Here is an 18,450-nt window from a genome sequence, read left to right as displayed (position 1 = left end):
CAGAGGTTTGCACTGCAGTAAAGTATGTTAAAGAGTGGAAGGGGAACCTAGGTCTCTGTGCAAGGAGGAGGGCTGACTTTGGCTTTAAGCTTGTGCTAAAAGGCTTACAGGGCCAGAGACAGAAGTAGGGAATATTGAACCTAGGGACTACAGTTTACCCCAGGGGAATTTCTCTGGGGCAGCACTGAGCAATGGATCAGGTTGGCTGGGGTGGAAACGGAGGGTGAGCTCCCACACACTCTGCTTTTATGGAAGCCGGTGAGAAGCGGACCTTGTGAGTTACCAGGCCCCCAGTGCACTTTGCCCATCCAGAGCCCTGAGTGAGGTGACAGGAGGTGGGCACTGCTCTCTCAGCCCCCCTCCTGCCTCCACCTCTCTCCCTCGCGGTCCCCATCTTAGGCTGGAGGCACCTGCTGCAAGCCTTTCCCAGAGCGCTTCACGCCTTGCAGCTTCCCTGGCGCGCGCACAGGTGCTGAGTACCCGCCAGGGCCCTGCCAGCTTCTCTATTGTGGCAAGTGAAATTACCAGCTTCACACTGTGAGTCTATTTAAATCAGCCTTTCATGTCTGATGCATTTAAAAATATGCCAGGAGTCGGCATCTAAAACACAAGAAACATAAACATGAAGATGAGGCTATATTTTCTTTCCTTAGTGCCCTCTCCTCTTCCCTTTCTCCCCCAAAGCAGTTCTCATTCATGAGGCCTATCCCCCCATCCCTCCCTCTCAATGGCACTGGAAACTAGCAGCTTTCCCAATTCTTGGGGTGAGGAAGCCCCTATCCTGGTGTGAATACGGGATCTTCCTCTAGTCACTCCCCAGCTGGCTGGGAGGGTCTTCCACACTCACTGTCACACACAAATGCAACCAGGCTGGCCAGCTCTTACCCTACTCCAAGGGTTTTACCCCAGGTCACAGGTGAGGAAGGACAGGGACTTACCTAGTGTCAAGACCAGTGACAGCCATGTCCATCCAGCTCCATCCCTGAGCCTCCAAATCTCTCCTGTCCACCTGAGCCACTCCCACTGGCCCCAGTCCTGTGGCTGGAGTCTCATAGGCCCTTTGCATAGCAGTGTCCCTAGTCTGTCTTCCGTATTCACTGGGAGCCTTCTGGAGCTGAAGCCACTTTCATGGACCTAACTCAGTTTTCTCTTGTTATAAACTGAGGCACATTCTCTCCAGTTCACCAGTGTCAGCTCATTGGCCTAGAGCAGGTTCATCAGTGGCCCAGAAACTGTCTTCCGTCAGTGATGGGGGAACACTTCGCTGTGTCTCAGCCCTGGTTCTCTGCCTCACATGCCTGTTTGCATCACCTGTTGGGCTTTTCTTTATTTTTACTACTTCAATTTTATTTATGTTACTTTTAATTGTTTTATTTATCTCATTATTTTTTTTAAGTGGTGTCAGTCTTGTCACCACTGCCCCCTACTGTCTGGGAATCTAATTTATTAAAAGTTAGAAGAGCTTTTTCTCTTTATTGTTTACCATTATCAGCAGCAACAATGGGGAGAAGCAACAGACAGTGAAGCATCTCCCGGGCCTGCAAACATTTCCCTGACATCAGATCTGCTGCCTGATGCTCCCATCTCTCCACAGCCATTTGCATGTCTGGATTCTTCAAGAGATCTTTAGGATTTGCTATGCCATGCAGCAGGTGGCTAGCAAAACAGATGGACACGTTCTGAGTTTCCTTGACCTGCGGAATCTTCCCTGTGGCCAGGCCCCAACAGCAACCACTTCTGGCTGCCTTCAATGCAGGGGACAGGTTGGGGCAAGGGCCCGCCTGAATTGTTAGGGGTCTACGAGTGTGTGACACAGCTCTGCCAGAACTACATAGCCTACACATTCTGACCACATCGTTGGCACCTTTGGAGAGTAGATATCTCAGAAAGGGGAAGAGCCTGGGGAGCCCATGCAGCAAGCCTAAAGTGGATGACATTTCTTACCATCACTACTTTGAATTCTTTGGGCCACCATTTTCTCCATGGGGGTGGAAATCAATGCTCTCTGTGGTCTGCAGCCCCAGGAAGTGATGACTAGAAACTCATGAGCCTACAGGGTTGCGAAGCTCCCAAGACACTTCCATGGCCCTCTGGGATTATTTCCTCTCTAAGAAAACTGAGGCCTCCACATAGTATGACAAGTGAGTGACAGCTGAGACTGCCTAGTAGTGGGATCTCAGCTGAGGGCACAGCTCTCTGCACTCAGAATGCACTCAGTTCCCAGCACTTACCGTCCAGCAGAAGCTCGCCCACCCTCTGCCGACACCTCCCAGGTCTTCTCCATTGCAGACCCATCAGAATTTATGTCTCCCAAGTCACCTCCCCAGAGACCCTATGCCAAGTGGCCTGAGGGGACCTAATCAAACAGGCAGGGAGCAGACACAACTTTACCACCCACCTGATGAGACCTACAAGCCTGCAGCCAGTACCCTTAATTCCATTTCCTCTCAGTTATCAAAATAATTTCCCACATTGGCAGTTGTGACACATGCCTACAATCTCTGCACTTGGGGGCTGAGGCAGGAAGACTGCTGTGAGCTCCAGGCCAGTGTGAACTACATAGAAAGACCCTGTCTCAAAAAATAAGAATTATTTTCCAAGTGATAGCTAATCCTTGTAGAGTCAAGACTAACAAAATGCAGTCAAGACCTAGAGAAGGGTTGACTTTGCCCCATCCTCTCTTTCATTCTGGTCACTTGCTAGGAACCCCCAAGAGGCCTTCTGGGCCCTTGGCTAGCATCCTTTACTGTACTCTCCATTCTTCCCCAGAAAAAGAAATCCCAGCAGCCATTGTCCCCTAACAAGTTGGGGACAAGATCAGGGTCATGAAATAAAATTTGTAGAATCAGAAAATCAGATTCCTTAAGCTGGGGATTATTAAAATTAATATCTTCATCTTCTAAATGAGATGATCGAGTCCCAGGGATGGCAAGTGAACATCTCAAGGTCAAACAGCAGTAGGAGCACCTGACAACAGTGCCATGCAACAAGCTGTCTTGTACCTGTTGGACAAATCCCACTGACTGCCTACGATGGACCAGAGCTGGCCTTCCCTGACTGAAATGCAAACACAAAGAGGAGACAAACACAAACCAATGCTGATGAGACAATGTGGTGAGTGTGGACACAGATTTTCGCCCAGAGGCCAGAGGGAACTCAATGTGAACTCAGAGGGGACCAAGGTGTGCAAGTCCTGGAGGTGTCCAGAGCCTCACATAATTCACAGTAATGGCATGGAATGATATTAAGCATGGCTTGCTCTGGTGGATTAACCAATGGAGCCACTTGTAACTTCCGGCTGAACTGAATCAACATGGTTCCGGGTGTGGATGATCCACCTGAGGATTGTTGCCAACAGCATAAAGAAAGAACTGGAGGGGAAGATAAGGTACTGTTGATTCTCCTGGAGAAGCTTGTTACACTGTTTTTCTTGCTATGAACTCAGTGGTCATTGTCGGAGGAGCTCAGGTCCTTGCTGTCACCAAGGATGGCTGGAGTTCTTTTCCAAGACCTCTAGTCCTTACCTTGAGCATCGCTTCCTGACTCCACTGCAGATTTTTCAGCCTGTTGGCACAGACCCTTCATCCCACTGGTGCAGACTTGCTAGCTTCCACCACTGATATTTGGACCTTCTAAATCCTTGATACAGACTTGTATGAAACATTGATATAGGCTATTGGCCTCCAGCTGGACTCGTGCAGGACATTGCCATGGGATCCAGGCCCTCAGATGGAGTCTTTGGTCTCTAGTGCATGCACAGATCACTTGTGCTCTTCTGTATTTGACTTTTTGGGTGAATATTATAATTTGATAAATTATGTGTCCTGTATTAAATCTATTCTTTTGAAAACTCTAACTACACTTGCTTAGCAAGTACTAAACATGCTTCTCATTTAATTATTACTATAATTCTACAGGTACCACCAGCTTACAGAAAAAGAAACTGAGGCAAAAACTACTCAATGACTTGCTAGAGGTTACATGGCCAGAAAGGGGTTACATGGCCAGTGCTACAGCTCTGCACTCCCCATCACTGCCCCCTGCTTCCTCTCATCTCAGAGGCTTTTGGTTCCTTAATTTGCAATGCAACAGGACACCTTTGGCCCATAAGCCAGACAGCACACTTGGGTTCTGCATCATCATCACATTGCCTCTGGACCTGAATCATGTTTAATGACCCTGAGTCCCTAAAAGCTCTGGCCCTGCCCTGAATTCACACATCTCTAATTTAGGCATCTGCATGGCTACCTTCTGGATCTGTTTCCAAGCAACAGGGGTTCATGTGCCTTCTCTCTATGAACACACAAAGTGAGCACTCTGATCCTCCATGGAAGAGATTCTCCTTTGGCACTGTTCCTCTCTCTGTCCCTGTGAGAGCCCAGAGCATCTGTACATTGTTGTCTGAGCCCTCAGTTCCAGGGGATGGGGAGAGCTACCACTTTGAAGCAGCTGCCATGTGCTATGTACCATGAAGACTGCATCACTGTGTTGGCTCATTTGACACTTGAACAACTCTCTTAGAAAAGTGTTATTATCATTCCCATTTAAGAGAGAAAGAATTCACACAGGAGCAGGCAAAAAATTTAGATGCTTCACTTCAGGCCTCATTCCTGTACATTGGAAGACCCAAGCTTCCATCTCAGAACAGTCCATCGCCAAGGCTGGCTGGAGCTCAAGGCCTCCTGCATGGCCATAAAGCTATACTGTGAGTCTGCAATGCCTCTGCCTTCAGCTTCAAGCATCATGTTTTATCCAACTGAGCCAATAATTTGTGGCCAGAAAGCAATTGTCATCATATCAGAAATCCATTATGACCCATGGAGCCTCTGAAAGTTGCTTAGAGAATATTTTCTGTGAGTTGAAATAATTGCCAGGCATTATGACTTCCTAAAAACATCTGCCTGGGGCTTGAGGACAGCAGAATAATCCAAAATGCAGATTCAGCCTTGCACAGTCCCTACCGACCATCTTCTGCTTCCCTGACAATTTCATCCTCTGAGCCAAGAGGGATCTGTCCTTGTAGGAAGGACAGTATGGCATGACACCAAAAGAGATAACATAAATGATCTCAGAGTTGCACAAAGTGGGCCATTGCAGATTTCCTATTGGACAATGAGGCAGTCTTAAAATGAAGCAATCTGTATTCAAGCCATTTTCAACAATAGCAACCAAAAGTAGCATCAGGCTCCCTCCTGTACACTCCTGGCCCTAGAATTTCTGCCAGTTCTACACATACCTTTTCTGTGGATCATTTCCAGAAGTAGGCAATGGGTTAAGTCTATTACCAATTTCGTAAGAAAATGAGTGCCAAATTGAGCTCATTAGACAGTAAGCGTGTGCCGCTTGCAAATTTGTCCTAATGCTTCCCTGATTAAAATATTTCTGTATCTTCTCACTGCATAAGGAAAAAGCATCCTTGACATAGGTTGCAAGGCCCTTGACCTTGGTCACAGACTGCCCCATCTATTCTCTGCTCCTCAGGCTCCCTGCTTGCTCATCTTTCCCCAGTGTACCTCTGGGCTGCCTCAGGCTGGCCTGGGCATGTTCCTGATGGATAGTGCCCTAGCTTCTTCTTCCCTCCCCTCTTCTGATTTTTCAGGTCCCAGTTTACAGTCCTAGCTTCAGCAAAGCTCCAATCGCATGCTCTGATTAACAGCCTCTTCCCTTCTCAGCCTCTGTACTTTCTCCTTCATAATTTTCTTCATTCATCTTTTGTGTTTCTCTAGCAGGCTGGAAGTCCAAGGACAGGCTGGTGTCCTTTTTGCTCACTTCTGTAGTCTTAGTGCCTAGCATGGTTTGCTGCCACATGAGAGGGGCCCAAGCAGTCCTTCCAGAATGGGAAATACTGGGCTTTCCCTGCCTAATTAAGATGAAAAATTTCTGGAACTGTCCGTGGTTCTGAAAACAAGGAGCGTCCCTTGCTTCAGCTGAGAGACAGGCCCAGCATCCAGATGAGCTGTGAGTACATTTCCCACCTTCCCCATAACAGACTTCCCCTGTCCCACAGAATACACTGTTCCAAGGCTGTCTAGCCACACGTGAAGCATTTCTATGGCTTGGATCTGGACTGTTCCCCAAAGGCACATGTGTGGAAAGCTTGACCACCAGCCTGTAGCACTAACAGGAGGTGATGGAATCTTTCAGGTGTTTTTGGCGCCATGGTGGAAAGCTGACTAATGTAAGCACTGTTTAGTGCCTCTGTGCCTTGTTCCTTGTTTCCTACACAGATGCTCTAGGGTCTCCATCTTTCTCTGGGCAAGGAGAGGGATCCTACAGTTCTGTTTCATGTCTCAAATTCACAGTGTCACAGTGGCTGATGGCTCAGCTATAAGTGACAACTTATGACAATGGGGAATTTATTGGTTATTTCCTAAAAATGTCAAATGAGTCTCAAGAATTTATGTGGCTGGTATTACTGTCAAGATTCACTTCTGAGCTTGGTTCCCATTCTTGGCCCCCTTGCTGATTCTCAGAATGTGCTCCTGAGCCACTAATTCTGACCACGAAATGAATGCACACTCAGAGCATATAAACTCAATATATTATTAACCAAATATAAGTATGACTAGAAGATCAATCCCCCAGGAAAAGCAGCATGTGTTGAATTTCAAGGTGAAACAAATGCTTTAGATTTTGTCCCTCTCTTCTGCAGGTGGCATAAACCAAGCACCAGACTGGACACCCTGGGCCCAGTGTCAGCGTCACAATGAAGTGCTAGTGATTTGAAAGGCGTGAAGACAGAAAGCAGTAAGGCCTGGCCCAGGATGCCTCTGTGGGACAGTTGGAGCTGTCATGGAGGCTCTTCAGTTTTAATGGAAGGACTCATGTCCATTGATGCTAAGTAGCCATACTCTGCCAAATGGCTGAAGAGTGGCTTTTAAGACCTCCTCATGCCACTTTTGAAACATTTGAAGAGCTAATGGAACACAGAGCAGCCACTTCTGCTCTGGGCTCTGCGAAGTTCTATTATATAATAGCCCACAACTCTGAGGCAGCGACTGAACCTTGAGCCCAGCCCGCTGCTGCCCTCAGCTCTGGCTGCAGTGCCTGCTGCCTCTCAGACTTGCTGAGCTCACTGGCCTAGGGCCTTGGCTTCTCCATAACGGAATCACAACATGGGCAATGATATTATTAAACAACAAGTATGGCTATAGTTCCCACTGTATCACGCAGTTTCCAAACACGTCTTATGTTTACCTCTTTTCATTCTGAGCCGCTTCCTTTCCCAGATGAAGACACTGAGTCTTGTTGGTGAGTACTGACTTGTCTAGGGTCCCATCATTGGTCAGTAGCAGAGCCTGGCTTCAAGCAGGTCTTTTGGCTACAGACTGTATGTCAGGTGGCACGACTGTCTAGTGACTACTGGTTGACATTAACAATGGACACAACAGGAACATGGTTGTACTGACTGCACACTAGTAGTTTTCTCTGTTCAACTTACCCTGGCTGCCTTTGAGGCTGAGAAGTTAGCTCCTGTGCTAGCAAAAAAGCTACGTCCTTGGCTTCCTGGAGGACAGTCATTCTGTTGAAATGGCTGGCCAGGCACTCTTGTGGAATTCACAAGGAGTAGGAGAGTTTAAGTGTATTCCTTTTGTTCCCAGGGAGCTGACTGAGATCGGGTGGAGTGACAGCACAGCTTCCCACCTGACTTTCCAGAGGCTGACAACCGTGACTGGCTTACAGGTAGCCTGGGGAGAGTGGCCCAGACTTCTCAGACTTAGGGCAAGAGCAAGCTCAGACCTGCAGAGACTTCCACGGTGATTTCCTCAAAGGTAAGGGTGGTGTCTGTTGGCTCTGCTGCTTGATGGCACCTACTTCAGTGCCTGTATCCTGCAAAATATCCAATAAATGTTGTTGTATGATTTCCTGGTTATGAAATACGTGTGTGTGAGCTTTTGCTAACTCTCCATTGGGATGGGGGCCTTGGAGGGGTCCAGACCTGGAATAGAGCACATTTCCTGAAATTAGGCAGGCAAGGAGGAGACCACGTGTCCTCAGGAGGCTAGGCTGGTCCTGGAAGCCATAGGCAGGAGCCAAGCGGTTGGAGTGGCATGTGACAGTCCAAGGTCCAAGGCAGGCTAGAATGTGCCCATGTAGGACTACCTTCAGGATTGAGGTATCCAGTGCAGTGGAAGTTAGTTGGGGTCAAGAACTCCAGTAGGCAGGGGGTAAGGATAAAGAAAATTACTTCTTCAGAGAGATAGCCCCCCAAAACCAGGCTGGGGACCCTTCCTGTCATAGGGAAAGAGATTTGCAAGAACAAGACAGCTCCCATATTAAGTGAGACCTGGGAGAGGATGACTAAAGACAGAAGATCAAGAGAAGAAAGATGCCCAGTGCCCATATACCCATAATAGGTGCTAGGCCAGTGACAGGCAAGGAGAACATGGCAGGCAGGTCATCTTCCTGTTGCTATAACAAAAATCCCTGAGGTTGAATAATCTATAAGAAGTTTCTTTTGGATCATGTTCTGGAGGCTGGGATGTCCTGGAGCACAGCGCCAGTGAGGGCTTCATGCTGTTTCAGCTCGTGGTAAAAAGCAAAAGGCAGGCAAGAGTGTGCAGAAGGGAGGAACACTGGTGTTACTTTGCTTTGTAGCCACCAGCTCTTGGTGACTAACTGAGTTCCTTGAGATCAAGAACTCGTATGAGACAGGCACTAACCTTTGTGGAGACTTTATCCCCTGACCCCACAACCTCTTCCTAGCACCCAGCCTCTGACACCTACCTCAGGACCAAACCTCAACCTGAATTTTGCTGGGGATGGACCCTCACCACACCACAGCAGACAGACTGCTAAGTCCAGCTGCCTTCCATGGCTCTGCTGTGGTGCAAAGCTTGGATGGGCCCACAAGCGGGGTGCTGGGTGTCAAGAGGGGAGAGGAAGTGTGCAGAGACCAGGAGCCAAGCAGGGCCTGCGAAGGCCTCATCTGTGCCCATAGAGTTTAAAGGCTGCACCTATGTGGAGGCAATACAGGGTGGCTCTCAGGACAGTCAAAAATACATTGACCTCTCCTGGGGAGAAGCAGAAAAGGGTAGAGCCTAGAGCTCCTGCAGAGGCTTACAGGCCCACTGCATGGGAGTCAAGCTAGTGCTGGGATCATCCTCGCCTTACTTCCCACATCTGATTCTGGTAAATTCTGTTCTTGGAGCTTGTGGACTGGGGGAAGAATGGACTTCAGAACACACCCTGAGCAGCCCATGTATAAATGAGCCAAGAGAGTCACAAAAAAGGTGCTATGACTGCATGCTAGGGAGACGCGTGGGACTCCAGAGGACAAGAGGACTGACAAAGGAGGGATGTGCTGATGGGTTTCGAACAGTCTCCAAAAAAAGACTGAGCTGGGGAAAAAGAACAGATTTCCTGAGTGAAGTTGTCTCTACGGCATCTCTGTTGTACCAGGGCTTCATTTTCCACACAAGCTTCCCTTCAGAGCATGTTCAAAGCAGATTCTGCTTATTTTCTACCAAATCAGAGGGAAATTACAATTCCCTTGGAGCATTCCCAGGAGCAGGGGGAGGAAGTGGCTGTGGAATTGCTTCTTTGTGCCTTCTAGGTTTTACTTCTGCAACCCAGGAGCAGCATTGGGGTGGGGGCAGGACCCAGGCAACTCCAGAAGGCTCAAGGCAAAGTACAACAGAGAGCCCTGGGGTGTGCCTCTTGTCTGACGACTGGAGAGAGTGGAGTGGTGCCAGATGCTGCAGGCCTCAAATTCCAGAGCAGCTAGAGAACAGCACTCTTTCCTCTGTGGGCAGGGCAATGTGGGGTTTTGTCACATTGGGTGGACTCCTCCATTAGGTGGAATGCTTCCCCTGCCTGGAGCTAGGCCATTGCTGTAGAGGCTCTGGACTTCAGAACATGCCCAGAGTGGTCTGAATGCAGTGGAAACTCACTCATGCATGCACTTTGAATGCTGTTAGAGGAAACTACCACTTCAGTGAATTTCTTCAACCTCTTCTAACCTTTGCCTTTTCTAAAGTTTGTCGAATTTATTTTTTTGTCTGACAATTATAACAGAAAAGCAGAGTCCTTTTCACTGTATTCTTCACTGAGCACAAAGAGAATCTCACCTTCTGGGTGCAAGACCCAGAACACTTGGCACAGGGTACGGAGGGGGTGTGGGACTGGATTTGAGATTCTGATCCACCTCTGCCACTACCTGCACTGCTTGCCCTTCAGCTACCTATCGGATGCTAAGGCTGCCCACGGCAACTTCCCCAGGGCTTTGGGAAGTTGACAAAATCCCAAAACATCCAGAAATTCATTTTCACTCTGCTCCATGCACAGCCAAGCCTGAGTCCTCTTCTGCCTCCCTCCTTTTCAGCTACCATCTCTAAATGGCCCCTCTTCCCTCTCAGCCCCAGAACATCTCTCCAAGAGGAGATGACATAATGAGACTGATGATCTGAGGCTAAAAATAATCCTAAAACGAACAACAAGCACTTGACTGAACCCGGCTAACTACAGTGCCTTTATTTTCATCCTACAGGGATTCTGCTACCACACACAGACCAAAGCTAGACATTTTCCTGACAGATAGTTAGGCTCCGTATAGCCCCAGGTTGCACAATCTCCCTTTCTGGAGCATTCTTGGTCAGCTCCTCTCCCCTTCCTATGGCTCCAGCACACTCTTCTGTCCCCAAGGACAAGTGCTTAGGAGTCCAGTCTTGAGCCAGCCTGGAATTCTCAGCTGCTTTTACCAGGGAACTCAACATCAGGGAATAAATGCAAACACAGGTAGGGCCTGCAACATCCAACTTCTGTCCCTTGGTTACCTGTAACTCTCGTGAATCCAGCCTCTTACTCCAGAACCCTAGAAACACAAGACATCCCCTTGCTTCGTTCTCAGGTTTGTTTATTGAGCGCCCACGAAGTCCGTGGTACTAATGCTCAGGGTTCAGAGCCACAGTCCAGTCAAAAGGTGACCAGATAGTACAGAGAATATTTCATAGCTGCATAACATCTGTAAGGGACAGGGAAGGGGAGAACTAATCACAAAACAAATTCCTATTCAAAGCAACAGAATCTCCTCCAAGAGTACTATATTTTCTACACACACACACACCCACGTGTGTGCGCACACACACACACATACATACACACACACACCCCTCTGAATGAACACATAATGTACCCACTGGGTTGTATATGCATGCATATACAGGCGTCTGTGGGTAATAAACTACTATATATGCTTTATGCACGCACGCACACGCACACACCACCACACAGACAGATAATCTGGCGTATGCTATCAAAGACACTATGTCTCCATGTTCTAGTAGAAGCAATCTGTCCTAGATGCCCGCAGCATGCAAAACTTGGAAGATCCAGAGAGTCACAGTTTAGGAGGATGATGCGGATACACGGGTACTTTTCCAGCCTTGGGTTCCCAGCCACAAGTTGCTCTTTGTTGATGACAACAAACCCTTCCTGAAGGGCTCCCAGAGCAGAGTGGAGGAGCTGAAGCTCCCTGTTCAGGACCAAGCCTGCGAGAGCTCGATGAGTTCACCAATCTTCAAGGCAGAGTTGAAAGCTCTGGTTTTCAAGTGTGGAGTCCTGCAAACAGTATTCCTGGGGACAGCGTGGCAGATCGAGGTGAGAGTCCCTTTCTTTGCTCACTCTCTATAGCTCCCCACAGGTGCTAACGCATTTTGTAGTCATTAGATACAGATGTTTCACACAGCTGTCCCTTAAAATCCAAGTCTACTGTGAAGTCGAGGTCTCTCTGTAAACAGAGCAAAAGGCCACAGCATGAGTCTGGGTAGGAAGCTGCGGCCCCTGCGCAGGCACAGGCTTCCTTTTGGCAGCATGGGAAGGGCAGCCACAGGTGCTTAAGGGTTCCCAGCTAAGGATCACCATGCAGAGTCCTCAGGATCTATTCTGATGCTTCATTTTCACCCTAGTCCTTTCTCAGGTGGTATAAATATGTTCCCTCTGACTTTACACTGGAAGAGTAAAGGGTAAGGGGTAAAGGGTAAGTAAAGAGTAAGGGGTGCTGAGTCCTCTGGGACATCACCCTCCAAGTGCTTCAGAGACTTTAGTGTACCTGCTTAGGCCTGACACTGTTCCAAAACAGTCTCTGCCCACCAGGTCAGCTGAAGAAACATGAGCCAAACCTCTTCCAGGCCACCAGAAAATGCTATTGCCAAGCCCCACTCATCCAAATGAGGCAGAGTCCATTTATTTGATAGTGTCTGTTTCTCCATCCTACCCACCCCCACACTCTTTGACAAGCTCACAGCTGTCCAGGCAAAGAGTCCAAGGGGTGACCTGGAGAAAGCCTCTAGCTGCTGTGTTTGCACGGTTCAGGCTAGAGCCTTTTATATAGGTCTGGTGACCTGCAAATGCAACTCCCTGCTGCCCATCTGGGAACATTTCTGACTGTGCAGGATATTGGAATCAGACCAGGGGGTTCTTGGGAATACACAAAGACCAGATCCATGGGTTTCTTCTCCTCAACAATATTGGCCACAGAGGGTCCTCAGCACTCACCACGTTTTTGGCATTTGGCTTCATGGATATTGTTCCATAAATTTCCTCCCCTCTCCGGACAGTGAGGTAATCTTCTAAGTAGAAGACAGTCTGCTTCCAGTGGGTATAGGGGGCATCTGGGGCTGAAGGGTGATATCAGGGGAGGAGAAAGAATAGAGATTAGGTCTCCAGAAGAGCCGAGGCTGGCATCCACACAGAAGCACTGGGCTTTCTTGGACACACTGAAATCACTCCACACCCACACTCTTGTAGAGTCCAAGCCCAACTCAGACCCAAAGCCCTTTCCTCCAATTACACCTTTACCCCTCAAGATTGCTGATCTTAGTGAGGCATCAGAAGAGAAACAAGCACACCAGTGTCACAAGTGAATCTCATGATATTCCTGTTTTAATTAGTCTAATACAGTGTTCTTTCAGACAGTGTGGAGATTTATAGAGCATCCTATATCTCCTTCAATCAGTGATCCTCAACCATTTTGGCACCAGAGAATGGTTTTGTGGCGGACAATTTTTCCATGGGCACAAGGCAGAAGGGGTGATTTTGGGTTTAGATTTGCATAAGAAGTGTGCAACCTAAGTCTGTTGCATGCACAGTTCACGGTAGATTTTATCCTATGAGGATGAGTGCTGCCACTGCCACTGATCTGCAGAAGGTGGAGCTCAGGTGATAATGCCCGCAGTGGACAGTGGATGGAAATGTAGATCACACTTTGCAGGCCCATTATCACCTGCTCGTGCTGTGTGACCCAGTTCCTGAGGCCACAGATTTGGTACCAGGCGGTGGTCTGGGGCATTGGGGATCTCAGCCTTAGACGACATCATTTGTGCAAACTCCACAGCTAAACCAGTGTTCCAGTTTCCCTGACATACCTGCCTTCCCACCCTAGAAACAGCTTTCAGTGCTGTGGCTGCACTGAACTCCTACAGCAGAACTCTGCACCCTGGCCAAACTTGCTGGGGTGTCCAGCAGTGCCTTCCTAACTGGACCAGGAAGAAAGCCAAGTGACTTTCCTCCCACAGGTCAGTCCTCTTCAATGACCAAAGACCACAGTGATGCTTGTTCCTCCCTCTTGAGATCTGTGCAAGAGGTCCTGGCCATCCTTTTCCTCTTCAGCAGTGCTATCTTTCCCCTTCCTTCTCAGTAGCTTCTCTCTGCCCCAGGCCTCAAGGACATTCTTGCCTGGCAACTTGAACTTGGATCAGGGCTCCAACAGCAACCTGAGTTCACGTCACCATGATGTTGAGCATGCTGCAGTACAAACACCTTCTGCCCCACTTATTTGTATCCTCCAGAAGAATACATGAGAGTAAGAGCTATGTATCTGCTATAGTATTCAATCTGTAAGTATAGGATACATGGATGATGGTGAGAACCTAAAAAGTAGACACCTTACGATGCTTCAATGTCCCCATACAAGTTCTATTACACTGGGGCTTTTGGATTCTGTGGATCATAGGAGAACCCACTTTATAGTCACCTTCTCCTGGCCCAGCCTCTCACCTTCCCCCACCAGAGCTTCCTCTTTGCTTGGGACCATTGCTAAAAATGACAAGGCACTGGGATAACATGATAAGGACCTTTCAAACCCATGAACAGAAAGACTTCCATGTGACTTCAGGGGAGAACAAAGCCTGGTCCCTGGGAATTACTACAGACAATTTTCAACTCACCAGGAAGAACTGGAGTGTATCATAATCATATAAGCTACCTGAAGTAACTACACAGCCACTCCAGGTGTCACACACCTAGTGTGACCTCGAAGATCTTCCAAAGCTCCAAGATTTATATGAATTGGGGGCAAAGAGTCTGTCTTTCTTTGCCCTTTACAGTGAACTGGCTTGGTCAAATGTCAAAGGTATGGAGAGAGACTCCCACAGCCTTCAGTGTGTGCCTTTGCAAACCAACGGCACACTCAAGGTCATAGGGACAAAGCACAGCCTGTGCACTTGGAAGGAAAGGAGGACCACAAATGTGCAAGCTGTGCCTCTCAGACCCTGATCCTCCCTGGCTTCCAAGATGCTCTGTTGCCGGCAGACAAAGTCCACCTGTGTCCCATGTGCTTCATGCCAGCTACCTCTAAATAAATTGGTGCAAGATTGTTTCCGGTTGTGTGGAGAATGTCAGTGTGTGACTGACAGCACTCTCACCCCCACTTCCACCTACACTGGCTCAGCCAGGTGTCTCTCCTCTTCCTAAAGACCTGCAGGCAAGGGAACTCATGCAGCCTCCTTCTGTCACCGGATCTGAGACTTCACTGGCTCAGACTTGCTGATCAGCAAGCCTAAGGGTCTCACTCTGATGGTGGCCCCCAAATCACGCCACTCTGGGCTGGAGAAAAAGCATTTTGTGTTTCCTTAATGTCAAAACCAAAGGGGAAAAACTTACCCAAACATCCCACGTCCATGACAGGCCCACTGACCTTGGACTATTGTCTAAGCTAGTGTCTCAATCTTAGCTCTTCATTCATGTGTCCTTATTCAAATTTGGAATTTTGACTATATCCCAAGGGACTGGAATGCAGCAATCTGGAAAGTAGACAAATCTGCCGAGACATAGACTCTCCTACGAGACACTGCAGGTCCAAAGTGATGGCCAGAATCACTGTGTGTACTTCTCTTGGGTAGAGGTAGTAGAAAGACACTTGCTAGGCAACAGTAGGCCCTGTTCTAGTCTCTACCTTATCACAGACTTGCACTATGACCCTGGGCTCATGGTCTACATCTGCAGAATATAGGTCACGATATTTATGCCCTAAGTTACTCAGCATGAGATGGGGGTAGGGGAAAGCATACTAAGGGTGACCAAGCTTTTGGTTGCACCGTGGACAGTTTCAGTTTATATCTGTTATCCTGGTATATAAATTAGCTCTCCCTTTTACCTGTAAAGTGCCCTTAATTGAAAGTTTGAATTATGTGGTCCCTGTACCTATAAACGTATGAGGCCAAGCTACTGCATCTAATAGTTATTTCATCATTATTTAAAGTGTTCTACAATTTTATTCACCCAAGAACTAGGACTTTGGCCTGCAAAGCTGCCTCTGTCTGCTTCTGTAGAATACCCTGAGGAAGCATGTGTGTAGGGTGGCTCTAAGCCTAGGGTAAGCAGTTGGCACAGGACTGCGGACTACATCCAGAGCTCTCCTGTTGAGCAAACAGGTCTTTCTTTCCTCCCCAATCTGTAGCAATCAGGATCTACAACTGGTTTACAGCTTTCCCTGCCATGGAGATGGCTTCCTCTTTATAATATTCTGGCCTCATGCACCAGCCCCGCCTTGGACTTCTTCCCTCACATCCCATCCCCATCAGTCACTGGGTTCTAGACTATGGAGGATATTTACTCCATACTTAGAAGTGCACATGACCAGTGCTGGCCACAGCATCCAAGTGCAGATACAAACTCCTTCATCCTTGGCTTCAAATCAGAATGCTAAGCATCTGCCAGCTCTGGTTCTAAATTTGGGGATCAGCAACCAAGATGAGCACAATTTTGTACCCACCCTCCCCCTGAAGATCTTACAACCTGAGAAAACAGGTAAACAAAGACAGCATGGGAGTGGTTTGGTCAAGGATGGGGGCCAGGAACACAGAAAGCTACAGGATCAAATGGCAGGAGCACTTACAAGATTTTCTCTTTGGTGATGCTTTTGGAAAAGGAATCTTGCTTTCTGTTTCACTTCTCAGTGGCTAAATGGCTGGCAGTTTTTCCTGAGATATAATAACTTTTCGAAGCTGTAAATTTGAAACTATATTCCCTAGAGGGGCTGCAAGCCTTTTGCAGAATTCAAGACTATGTACCACGAAACTTCTTTGACCTGGGAAAATGACTGAATGTCACAGGCAGACGAGGCTGGAAAAAGGATGTTGGGTCCCAGACTCAGAACACAACTGGCTCAATGTTGCTAACTGCTGAAAGCCTGGGCCTGCTCTATCTGAGATGCTGCCTTAATTGTCCACTATGTGGTGTACTTTTGGTTGGTAACTTCTGCCAGCTGCCCTGGACTGAGATGGAAAACTTAGTGGAGGGGCCCTGGGGAAGGGACCACACACAACACACTGTGCTTTGCATAAAATTCAAAGGCAACTGGGACCAAGCACTAGCTTTTTTAGGTACACACACATTTGTGATGAAATATTTTTAAAACTAGCAATGGTCCAGTGTGGTGACACATGTTACTGAGTTGGTAATAAATAAATAAATAAGCAATACATAAACCTTGCATGGTCCCATGTGAACAGTGTGTCATGAACCCCAAATCTTGAAAGTCCAAAAGGCATGACTGGTGGTGGACAGAGGCTGACAGTCTGAGTCTCCCTACGACCAGCTCCACAGGAGCCAGCAAACTCTACTGCATGCTGGAAATAAAACCCTATGCTCATATCCCAAGGCAGGAGAAAAATTATTTCTGGCCCTAAGCTCCAGCTATATGGCCTGAAGGCACAAGGATCTCATCCTTGTGAGAGAGGAGATGAGAGCCCCGGAGCAGAGGTCAGCAACATTGATCACATTCGTAGCCATCATGTTTGGGGCAGTCTCTCATAAGAACAAGGTACACAGACTTGAGCAGGACCACAAATAACTGGAGATCTCTTTAAGATCCAGATGTGTGGGCCTTATCCCAAAGCTTCTAAGTCAGTGGGGCTGGGGTGAAGCCTGAGACTCCTCAATGCTGACAAATCCCCAGTCAACATTGATGCTCCTGTCCAAGGACAGTGTTTTGAGATCCACTATACTAAAGCATGGGAAGCCGAGGACCTGTAGGACATCCAAATGACATCTAGGACCTAACCTGATAGAATTCTGTGCAAAGGGGAGGAATTATTACATCACCACTGAAAAACAAATAAAAACGGGATCAGGTTCCCACCTGGATTTAGACCACAATCTTCAAGTTCAAGTTTGTGTGGGACATGGTACAAATGTGGCCAGTGCATAGGAAGGAAATGAGCCAATGGGTTAGACACTTCAATCTGGAGGACAGATCTCAAAGGAAGCCCCAAGCCAACTTCTTTAATTCCGGCCTTGAGTTTCATCAAGCCTCTTCTGCAAAATCCACCAGACTGCCTGCCTTGCTTCAGGGACAAGAAGTAGGTCATCCCAAAGAAAGACAAATCTTGCTGAGAGCTTCAGGGCTGGAGCTCAGGCTTTAGAAGCCCAGATCTTTTCCCATTGTGCCCTTGTGCACTGACTTTCTCACCACCTGCAGTAGGGCAGGTCCTTGGCTAGGGATTGTCCGGGGATAGGCAGGGGAGAGCCAGCCATTGTGGCTTTGTTTCTAGGTTGCAGTTTCAGCCATGGTCCTCAAACAAGCTCTTCCTCAGCTACTTCACTACCTCCAACATCACTAGGCTGAGTCCCTCCAGGTCAACAAGAATCTCTCTTCTCTCCTGGCTTCTTCCTATTGGGAGAATGAGCTCACTGACAGCTTCTAAGGAGGGAAGAAGCTGGCAGTGACCCAGGTTGGGGCTCTCTGGTCTTCCCTAGGACAGAAAGGCACAACCAAGGGCCTGGCAGGTAAATTTCAGAAGCCGCTGTTCATGATGGCTGGGAGACAGTAGTTCTGGGGAAAGCCTTTCTGTGAGAGATGAGGTAATCACTTGCACACTTTGTCCACAGAAGAATCACTGACACTGTCCCAGGAAGTGAATGTTCGTATGCTCCGTTTCTGGGAGAACTCACTTATCACCTCCTCCTGCCAAACACTCAGCCCCTGACCGTGCACTCCCATACCTAGAAAGATCCCAGGAATGTCTTATTATGAGCATATTCCCAAAGGAGGAGTGTAATCATCGCAGACTCACTTAATGAGATGGGTTTAGAGCTCTGTTTTGGAAGCCAGGATGAAGAGAGAAATGAAATGTGATCCCTGCCTTTGGGAGGAGCGGGGAGATGAGGGTTGCAAAGAAGAGTGGAAATGTTGAACACATGATGTCACAATCTACCCTGGAATCCAGCATA

At 48.0% G+C, this 18,450-nt stretch overlaps 1 protein-coding gene across 4 annotated transcripts in view; it reads right to left on the bottom strand.

Moving 5' to 3' along the window:
• Positions 1-10,838: 10,838 nt before the first annotated feature.
• The window catches only part of Prmt8 (protein arginine methyltransferase 8), a 94,442-nt gene continuing 86,830 nt past the window's right edge, over positions 10,839-18,450 (bottom strand). For all 4 annotated transcript variants that reach the window (XM_063237691.1, XM_063237692.1, XM_063237689.1 and 1 more), the window contains 2 exons: positions 12,496-12,617; positions 10,839-11,728 (listed from right to left, as the gene is read on the bottom strand). In XM_063237691.1, the coding sequence (XP_063093761.1) occupies positions 11,645-11,728; positions 12,496-12,617 (206 nt within the window). In that variant the 3' untranslated portion in view covers positions 10,839-11,644. The remainder of the gene's footprint in view (positions 11,729-12,495; positions 12,618-18,450) is intronic.

This window comes from Cavia porcellus, unplaced genomic scaffold, assembly GCF_034190915.1.
Source record: "Cavia porcellus strain 051 isolate PalLab524CR breed Dunkin Hartley unplaced genomic scaffold, mCavPor4.1 scaffold_27, whole genome shotgun sequence".
Lineage (NCBI taxonomy): Eukaryota > Metazoa > Chordata > Mammalia > Rodentia > Caviidae > Cavia > Cavia porcellus.
Note: the sequence above shows the minus strand (reverse complement) of the source record. Positions and strands in the feature narration are given on the sequence as shown.